Source organism: Apodemus sylvaticus, chromosome 8 (genome assembly GCF_947179515.1).
Source record: "Apodemus sylvaticus chromosome 8, mApoSyl1.1, whole genome shotgun sequence".
In the NCBI taxonomy this organism is placed as follows: Eukaryota; Metazoa; Chordata; class Mammalia; order Rodentia; family Muridae; genus Apodemus; species Apodemus sylvaticus.
In genome coordinates this window covers 84837074-84847066 of record NC_067479.1, presented here as the reverse complement: position 1 = coordinate 84847066, position 9993 = coordinate 84837074, and the positions used below count along the sequence as shown (strand labels likewise).

Sequence of the window (9993 nt, the reverse complement as noted above, 5' to 3'; positions counted from 1 at the left end):
ACCTTGAATTTACACATCTCTAGTTTAGCCTTTATGTAGACTAGGACTACTGTGCCTGGCTTCCTCATCCATGCTTTCTTGTCTAAAAAGAGTCCAAACTAACCCCAAAAGATACTAAGATGCATGCGATCCTCATTATTTTCTTCCTTTTAATGTCCTCCCTCTTTCCCCTCATAAAGAACCATAGAGAAACCAGAATCTTCAGAAAAATCACATTTTATTGATCACCTTTACTCATAATTATAAAAAATAGATATAAATAAAAATAGCAGACCATAATTATTAAATATTAAGTATATAGGAGTGGTCCTTACCCCACCCAGTGAGGATTGGATAAACTAGGCTAATTAGTTAAAAAAAAAAAAAGATAACTGGCCTAGAAGTGGACATCTGTATAAAAAGTGAAACAGACATTTAGTGCTCGTCACGGGTCATGCCCGGAATGATACATTCACGTGGAGCCTCACATGGAAGACCAAACGGCCCCGCATCACAGTCTGGAGTCAGGGAAATACCTAGGCTTGCAGTTAGAGACGGGAATACGCCAGCTCTTGCTCAGGCTTATACTCACAGCCAGCACAGTGAACAAACATGCACACATATAGAATACTTCCTGATCCATTCATGGGATGCTAGAGCTGTTCCCTCAAGCCATTAGTGTCTCTACTCCTCAACCTACTGTTCTCATATTGGACAAGCACCCTCAAAATACCTCAGCTGTTACACTTCCTAATTGGGAAATCATTTATTTCCCAACAGCAGACCTCATGAATGACCCATTAGGGGAACCAACACTCCTCCTACACTTGCACAGGAGATGTTTTTTAAACTGCAGATGACTTTAGTCCATAAAAAGACAACTCCTGGTCTATATCATCCTGAGTCAGGACCAACTTTCCATCCTGGTCAGGAGGCCCTGGATGGCCAGCACCCAGGCCTGTGTCCAAGGGTGATGCTATTGGCACTCACCCTGATGGGCAGCACAAGCAAAGGATCAACGCACAGCCTGATTTTCCAGCTTCTTCCCTCCATTTGACGGAGACGACCCTGCTGCAGAGAGGACGGCCAGCTTGGGAATGAGTGACCCATCTGTTTCTTCCCTCAGCTACCTGGGGGCCATCAGTAAGCTAGGCCTTGCGTTTCTCCAATGTGGGAATGAATCCAGTTCAGGAAGTATGAGACCCGCGTGTAGACACCAGGCTTGTTTTCCTGTGCACATCCTCGGCCCCAGCTCACAATCCCGCTCAGAGTTGGGCGGCCATCAATGTTACAGATAAGAGGTCCTCCAGAATCTCCCTGGGAAGCCAAAGATAAAGAGGTGAAGCCCTGGAAGAAGTGAGGAAAGGACCACCACCCAGCCATGTCTGAGAGAACGGGGAGAGGGGTTCCTCCAGTCAAGACATTCGCAATCCCCCATTTTACTTAGCTTTCCTCCCCGGCTCTTCAACCCTTTCCCACACGCTGCTGTCAGACCCTCGCCTTGGAACACGGCATGCTCAGCCTCAGTTCTGGCTTTTCCAGCTGAAGCATGCTTCCTTTTTCCTCCAATCTCTTTATTTACCAATTCCTATTCTCTTTAAGGCTTCTCCCTGCTTTCCTAATACCCGATCTTTGGTAAATTGCTATGATCCTCAACAATGAATTACAGAATTATGTTCATTTCACTTGTCTTAGCCAAAGGCCCAGAAGTGATATGAATAGTATTTGTATTTTGATGGTGGTGGTGGTGGCAGTTGGTTGTGTTTTTGAGATTGGGACAGAGTCTCATAATCCCATGTATTTCAGGCTGGCTTTGAACTCAGTATGTAGCTGAGGAACTTGTAAACTGATTCTGATCCCTTCAAGGACTGATATTACAGGTGTAGGTCATTGTACAAAGTGCTGAGGACTGAGTCCAGGCCTTCATCCATGCTGGATAAGTACGCTACCATCTAAGCTGTGTCCCCTGACTCTTAGTTTATCTTATCATCTCCAGTCCCTGAGTTGAGACTTGAACTCAGGACTTTGAGCATGGTAAGCAAACACTACACCACTGACCGAAGCACCCATCCCTTTGTTGTTTTCCTCGTTGCCTTGCTTTTTACGGCTTGTATTTTCCTTGCTTTATTTGCTTTTGTTTTATTCGAGAAAGGATCTTGCTATGTAGCACAGGCCTTGAATTCTCACTATGTAGTTTGGGCTGGCCTTGAACTCATGATCCTCCTGTCTCAGCTTCCAAAGTGCTAGCAGTGCTAAGGTTATGGGTGTGCTCTACCATGTCTGGATTTTTTTTTTTTAAACAGTCTTGGTCCCTTTTAGTCTAAAGCGCCTAGCACAGGGGCTCATGCTGAATTTTTGATTCTTACATTGCTGGCTGGAAACAGACTCCCCAGGGCTGTCAGATCAAATCCAAGAGCTCTGGGGAGCTTGGGCGTTATAAAGAGGGATGCGTGGGAGTCTTACCAAGCAGGAATCTGTTTTCCACTCGGGGTCAGCAGCACACAGCATTGTATAATTAATCTCAGAGCCATAGTAGTGGGGCTGCTTACACTCATCGTGAGAAATGAGCTTCACCACCGACATTTTCAGGTACTTTGGATAGAGATAGTCAGCTAGATGGAAGAAACAGATGTTTGCATTAAGATGTGTCTATAAATGAGACTCTCGGCAAAGGTGAAGATAAAAACCATAGCCCAGCTATGGAAAGCTCTTGTTCTTTTTTTTCTCCAACCTGAGCCTTTTACTTCACTCATAATTGTTCACACCCTGTGTGGCTGGGTTGCTCATCACCCCCTCCTCTACCCCTGGGCCTCCACAGTGCTCCCAAGCCTGTCTCCACAGTCTCCCTTTAATAGTCTGCTGTTTGCCCTGGACCATGACACTCCCCCAGACCCCTTCGGTCAGCTTCAGCTGTCACTTACTGTAAGACTCTTGTCCAAAGCCAGTGATCTCACAGTCTGAACCAAACGGAGCATCACCGAACCTTGGGGGCAGGCAGATGGTCTGTATAGACCTGGATGGCTGCGCACATTGGCCCGTGCTGGTGCGTATCTTCAGCAAGGCTGGGAGAGGGAAAGGTCAGAGGGAAAAGATCATCACCAGGTCAAATGGTCATCATCTCTCCCCTGCAAATGCCGAGCATTGATCTATACTCATGACCCAGGAGTCATAGAGCATCCAAGAAGGTCTGTCGGTATCTTGTCACCCAGAAGCCTCCCCTGCCACATTCTCCAAATGCTTTATTTGGGCGGATGGCAGATGTTCAGGCAACAAATTCCACTGTATACAGCTGAACAGGTTGTTTCCTGCTGAGGGAGCTGAGTTGGAATCCAGCCAAGGCTTTCCTTTACAAACTCTATATACTGGTATACAGAGAAGCAGCATACATCCTACTTTGCACAGACGGGGCATTCCCAGCCTAAGCTGCATGCCTGTAAGATTCTTTCCACTTAGAAGAATCTATCTGTTTGGGAAATTCAAGGTCTCCACCGAGGTCCCCACACCCCTCAGCTTCTCATGCATCTCACTACGAACTCTTCCCATCCGTCTCGTCATATAAATCCAGGACTTCAAGGTCCCCCAGCAATTCCCACCCCTCCCTTAGCCTTTTGCTGGCCACCACCTTTCTGGTAACTAAGCTTTCTGCTCACCAATATCATTGTGGTAGGCCAGGGTGTCATCACTATAGTCTTCGTGCAAGATGAGCTGTTCCACCTCAAACTTCATCTCTCCGGGATTATAGGCGTTCCGCTTCGACTGACCCAGATAGACGACATAGTCTTCCTTCTTTGGGTGATTACTGTGAGACATGAGACATGTCAGCCTGGTCTGACAAAGTCTTGTCACACTCTCTGCTCAACCCCAGAGGCCTCAAAGTATTACTTGTACCCAAGACCACAAGCTGCACCGTTAGAGGCTTAGCAGGAGGATGACAGTGTAATCTTACATAGGGTGGGGTGGGAGGGTCAGAGAGAAGAGACAACAGGATATACGTACATGAAGCAGTGTGTGGCGCTGGCCACCCAGCAAGGACTGATGAGGCTCCCACCACACTTAAAGGAGGGAGGGCCTCCTCCACTGTTCTTCTTGTAGATGGCTGCAAACCAGGGCTGGTTCTCCACGGCAGTGAATTCTCCCCCAACAATCTTATAGCGGGGCCTTAGAGCCTTCTGGCCACACTGGAAGCCTTGTTGGTCTACAGAAGAAGAAGGCTTTTTGCCTAGAAAAGAAAGATAGGTGTTTGGGGGGAGACAGCAAAGATGAAGGCTTTCTGAGGCAAACCTCACTTCTAATCCCTCCTTTAACGACGACTCGACTTTGTCTCGTTCTACCCCATTGTCATAAGCGGTCAGCGATACTCACTAAGAGAGCAGTCATGCACCATGCATTCTTGGACAAACTGCTTTAGGCCAATCTGAACGTAGCACCAGGGCCGCCTCTGGTTGTCAGGGTTCCTGGTAACACAAAAGGATAGGTAACATCATTCTAACCCAGAATGTCTTCTCTGCATCCTCCCTTCCAGCAAAGGCTCAACCAGAGACCTGGATTCCTGTGCCAGCATTCCCATCCCAGTATACCAAGGGCTGGTAACATAGGTTTCTAAGAGGCCACGATGGGGGGCGGATGTTGTTTTTAATGTGTGTAAGAGTTTTCATGAATTTATGCCAGTGCGTGCCTGCCCAGTGAGGTCAGAAGAGGGCATCGGATCCTCTGGAGCTGGTGTTAAAGACTGTAGGTGCTTGGAATGGAACCTAGGTGCTCTAAAGACGCAGCCTGTGCTCTTAACTGCTGAGCCATCTCCCTAAACCCCCTGGGAAGGATTCTTAGTACTCAATCACCACCGACCTGCAGTAGTTGTGTTTCCCCAGGCCTAGACTAAGAGCATCAGGTCTGTGGGCATTGTAGGTTTTCTGAAGGACGGCAGGTGCATTCCAGGCCAGGCAGGGCCGGCCTCTGGTGTCCTTGTCGGCCTTTCCTCGGTAAGATTGGCCGTTTCCATGATAGCAGGTTTTTGATGTATCTAGAAATGATTTGAGGAGTACAGAGTATTAGAAAATGGAGGAAGTTGGGACAGGTGTTTCAGAGGTGACACAGTTTCAGGCCTGTCAGGTGACATTAGGAAGATCCACCCTTTCTTCACACTTGTATAGCCACTGCTTTGTGAGACTTTGTGTGGGTGTGTGTCCCAACTTCTGCTGCCTGATTTGTTTATTTATTTGCGTATTTTATGTGTATGAGTGTCTTTACTACATGTCTATGTGTGCACCCAAGTACGTGACTGAGGCTGGAAGTGGCCAGAGGAGGGCATCGGATCCCCTGGGCCTGGGGGTACCCACCTGTCTGTAACCCACCTCTGTGGATGCTAAAACTCAAACTATAGGCTGTCTAGCAGAGCAGCCCATGTTCTTAATCATTACGCCACGCCGTCTCTCTAGCTGCGCCTCACCCACCTTTTGAGACAAAGACTTACCATGTAGCCCTGGCTTCAGTCCCCTCCTAAGTGCTGGGCTCACAGACCAGCCTCCAAGCCCGGCTTCTGCCTCCTTCTGCACCCCACCCATCTGTGCCCGTTCTGAGATCTCCGGTCCTCCCTGGCTTCCCCATTCCAGGTTCGAATCCCCATACCTATCTCACAGTGCTCCATACCTATCTCACAGTGCTCCATACCTATCTCACAGTGCTCCATACCTATCTCACAGAGCTCCATACCTATCTCACAGTGCTCCATACCTATCTCACAGAGCTCCATACCTATCTCACAGTGCTCCATACCTATTTCACAGTGCTCCCCTTGGAACTTCTTCGGGCAGCTGCATCGGCGAATGCTGGAGAAGTACTTGTAGGACACACACACACCTCCGTTCTGACAGCCACAGTTTGCTAGACAATGAAAGGGAGAGGAGTAAGCAGGGGGAGCCAGGCTCTCAGCAGGGGCAGGGAGGGTGTGTCTCCTAAGGGCTTTCCAGGGTGTCTGTGCAGCCAACTAGTGTGCAAGGAAGCAGGTACTCACATTCAGCAGCAGCTCCAAGTTCACTGCCACCCTGCAAGAGATGAAGGTGGGGTCACCAAAGGTGACATGGTAACATGCTCTAGGGAATGAATCCATGTTCAGGATAAACAGGTTCCAACCTCAAAATCTATTCTTTCTGTCTGCCTCTCCTCTTTCTGTGTATTACTGGCCAGTTCTCCATGGGTTTCCAATACCCAGGCATGAACTGACTCAAGCAAGCTTCACCCAAACCAGGTGCCCTGGGGCTAAGGCACTCCCGTGGCTTCTTCCTCCCTTGTCAGACAGTGCAAACCTCTGGGGTGCCCAAGCCCTCCGCTGACACGTTGTCCTATTTCCTGGGAAAGCCCAGACCTGCCTTTGATGCCTAAGCTCCCCTAAGCAGTCCCTCTTTTCCCCTGATGCTGCTTCCCGATGCTGCCAAAGTGACCACTCACTTCAGAGTTTTTCACCACCAAGGCGCAGAGGAACAGGCTCGCCAGCCAGACTTTCATGGTAGTGCCGCTGGGCTCTAGACAGCAGTTCTGCAAAGGAAAGAGAAGTGAGGGCACGAAGCAGAGCAGCTTGAAGGTGGCAGAGTTGCTACTACAGGTCAAGGAAAGACACTCCAGGTCCCCTGCGGGGCAAGCCACCAGTGACCAAGCTCCCCACGCTGGGCAGTTTCTCCCCTCTGCGGTCTCTGAACCCGCACAACAGCCTGAAACCTCTCTGTAGAGGGGCGGGAAGGGCTGGAGTGGTGGTGGCCTAGCCCACAGTTTAGCCAGCCAAGGTAGGGGGAAGGGAGGCAATGTGGGAGCCCGGGCTGCCTCATCCCGCCAGGCTTGCTTCAGACTAACAGCACTCACCGGTGACTGCAGCGAAGGGCCGCCGGGAGACACGCAAGGACAGGATGAATGAGGGACAGTGCTCTGGGGCTCCAGTCTCTCCGCGGCACGGCTCGCCCTTTATTAGGGCCCGCCCGAGCCCTGGCCCCGCCCAGGTTTGCTGGAGGGCGGAGCTCTCTCTTCTTTTCCTTTTCCTACAGCCCACCGCAACTCGCTTCGCGCTTGCTTCCCAACTTTGACGAAGTCACGGGATTTCCAGCCGAGCAAACTAACGCAGTCTGGACTGAGGGATCCAGCGGTTTTACGTTCTTCTCTTCTTTCATTCACCTAGTGCGGCCCCAGTGTAGCATGTTGACGGAGCTCCAGCCATTGGCTCTTTGATCAAGCCTCTTTCTTAGTGGTTTAATCAATTCTTCACCAACCTGTCCACCTTTGACCTGCCTACGACACTGATTCAGATGTCTGATAGAGGGATATAATTCGCAGTTCCTTTTCGACAAAAAAAAAAACAAAAAAACAAAAAAAACAAAAAAAAAAACCCTACTAATAAAGGTACCCACTTGTCAAATGCTAAGTCCCCAAATGTCACTAACACAACCAATGAATCAGAAGACAAGAGTGAAGTTTGTAATCAGGGAGTGTAATAGTGTCATCAGAGGGTGAAAGGCAAGGTCAGATTTGATTCAGATTTGCTGCTTGGTTTAAGGCCAGTCTTTGAAAGACGGTTTTAGAAATTATGGCAAGGGCCAGACATAATGGCACACGCCTTTAATCTAAAAACTAGGGAGGAAGATAATCTAAAAACTAGGGGGGAAGAGGCGGATGGATCTCTGTGAGTTCAAGCCCAGCCTAATTTACATGGAAAAATCCCCAAAAATAATTATGATAAAAAACCAATAAAGGTTACAATATGATAGGATTCGGGGAGCAAAGTCTTGGAACACCAACTGCTATTGGCTGGTGTAAATGTCAATGGGTCTTTTGAAAAATGCCTATAACGAACAATCCATTTATTTGTCTGGAAAAGAATACAACCAATACAGAGGGGCACCCCAGATCACAGAATGGGACTAAGTGCATATCTCACTGGTATTATGGCTGCGCAAAAACACAAATAAGCAATCAAGGGAGAAGACTTTTTTAAAAGATTTGTTTATTTTCTGTATGTGAGTACACTGTCCTTTCTCCAGACACACCAGAAAGAGTACCAGATCTCATCATAGATGATTATGCGCCACCATGTGGTTGCTGGGACTTGAACTCAGGACCTCTGGAAGAGCAGTCAGTGCTCAATGGAGAGTCTTACTAATGTGAACAGTTACTTGTAACAGGATAGGAAAAAAAAAAAAGCAAGGAAATAGTCAAACCTTGCTAATGTGTGCTACCAATGTCAAGCAGGTTGTGTCTGCGCCTCCTGGTAGTAGTGGGACCGTGGGTCTGGAGAACAGGATACAAGGAATGTTTATTTTTCACTGAATGCTATTTCACACTGTTTAAAAAACTTTAAACATGTCCCCATACACAGCCATTCTAAAAAAATAATTACACATTTTATTTCTGGTTGTGAGCCTAGCCCTCTCTCCTGCTGCCAGTTCCACTCTGTAAATGCTTTTGTATTCATCATTTTACATCATCACGTTAGGATGAAAACAATTATTTATCTAATAAAAAAGGCTTTCATAAAGACAGGTCATATGTAAATGAGTTCTGAACATTTTGAAGACACACACACATACACACACAAACGCGTGCAAGCACATGCGCGCGCGCACACACATGCACTCATGCACACCCCCCTCAGTCATAGTAGGAAGTGCACAGAAAGGATTCCAAGGTTAGGTTGCCTTTACATGTGCACCAGAGCCAAAGACTAGTGGTCATTCTGATGCTCCTTGCAGAGAAGAGGTGCCCGAGTCCTCAGAATTCATTAGACCCAAGCTTTGCTTTACTCTAAGCCTAAGCCTATAACATTTTATTGCCAACCTGAGCTTTGGAAAAGAATGCCAGGAGGGAGGAGGGAGGAGGCTGCTTGGCTTGACCCCAGCCAGAGGCCCAGAATGCCACCCTCTTTATAGGGGAAATACACATTAACTACACAGCTTTGGGTAGGCAGGTGACCATAGGACCACTGAGTCAGAGATTCCATAGATTTCAGAGGCAACTTGCTACTTCCTTTAGAAGACTTGTGGCCAGTTATGTTTAGGTTTAAGAAGCCACTAATTGTAAACAAACGTGATCAAAATGTAAACAGAGATGTTACAGCCTGAGGATTTACCCCGAAACTCTAGTTTAGTTATCAGGAAATTCCCAGCAGGCCGTCGTGATTCACATTGCACCCCCAACAGCTCTCATGACTCCGAATTACTTGGCTGGAGGCTGTCATGCTGATTCTTTGAGAGCAGGATGACCTCATTTCCTCCTGGACGAATGGAGACCGCTATGCAGTGTGATAGCCCTCTTCCTCCTTCCTCTGCCACTCCTTCACCTGGATGAACAGCCCTCGTGCCTCCAACTCCTCACAGAACTGCCTTTTCCCCGGCTAGTCTTTAGACTCTCTGAAATCTCTATTTTTGGTGCAGTCTGTGTTAGACTTTCAACTCTTTGGGGGCAAAGAACAGGTCTTAGCTATCTGCCCCTCCCTCACCATTTGCTGCAAGTCTTAACCACAGGGGTGAGTGAATCAGTGAATGTGGAACAGAGAGCTTTGAGGCTCTCTCTCTCTCTCTCTCTCTCTCTCTCTCTCTGTGTGTGTGTGTGTGTGATACACATTAGTAACTAACTCCAAGTTACCAATAAAGAATCAGCGTTGCATTAAGGAAAGATAAATATAAAAGCATAAAGATATAAAAGCACTTCCCCTTGGAGTCTTCTAACCACGAGTGCATCTAAATTTGAATTCTCTACTTCATGACCGCTATGTCATATGACTGTCTGTTGTTGTGTGAATCTGTATTTGTGTCTGCCTGAAGTCTGTCTTGCGAACTTGTTTGCCCCTGTGTCTATCGCTGTGTGTGTCTGTCTGTTGTGTGAGCTACATGTATGAGTGGTGTCTGTCTGTTCTGTCTATGTGTGTTGTATATATCTCTATGTGGGAGTGGTGTTTGTATGTCCGTGGGGAAGGAATGGATACTTTACAAAATCTTTAACAGAGTTCTAAAAGGAATTAAGTCACTAGTTCCAACT

General features: G+C 47.7%; 1 protein-coding gene across 1 annotated transcript; it reads right to left on the bottom strand.

Annotated features, from left to right (window-relative positions):
* Nucleotides 1-353: 353 nt before the first annotated feature.
* Plau (plasminogen activator, urokinase) lies at nucleotides 354-6928 on the bottom strand. Its single transcript, XM_052189856.1, has 11 exons — nucleotides 6832-6928; nucleotides 6424-6510; nucleotides 5990-6020; nucleotides 5752-5859; nucleotides 4825-4999; nucleotides 4342-4433; nucleotides 3976-4198; nucleotides 3630-3778; nucleotides 2901-3041; nucleotides 2443-2591; nucleotides 354-1296 (listed from the first exon to the last, which is right to left on the bottom strand). Exons 2-11 carry the CDS (start codon nucleotides 6478-6480, stop codon nucleotides 1120-1122), a joined length of 1302 nt encoding a protein of 433 aa, XP_052045816.1. The 5' UTR covers nucleotides 6481-6510; nucleotides 6832-6928; the 3' UTR covers nucleotides 354-1119.
* Between the last annotated feature and the right edge of the window lie 3065 nt (nucleotides 6929-9993).

Bases quoted from the DNA above. Each gene is read 5' to 3' on its own strand.
- Plau (XM_052189856.1), bottom strand. From the start codon at position 6,480: ATGAAAGTCTGGCTGGCGAGCCTGTTCCTCTGCGCCTTGGTGGTGAAA. The intron at 5,000-5,751 runs GTATGGAGCACT...AATCATTTCTAG, and splicing joins AGGGGAGCACTGTGAAATAG to ATACATCAAAAACCTGCTAT. The intron at 3,779-3,975 runs GTACGTATATCC...CATGTCTCACAG, and splicing joins AGCGCCACACACTGCTTCAT to TAATCACCCAAAGAAGGAAG.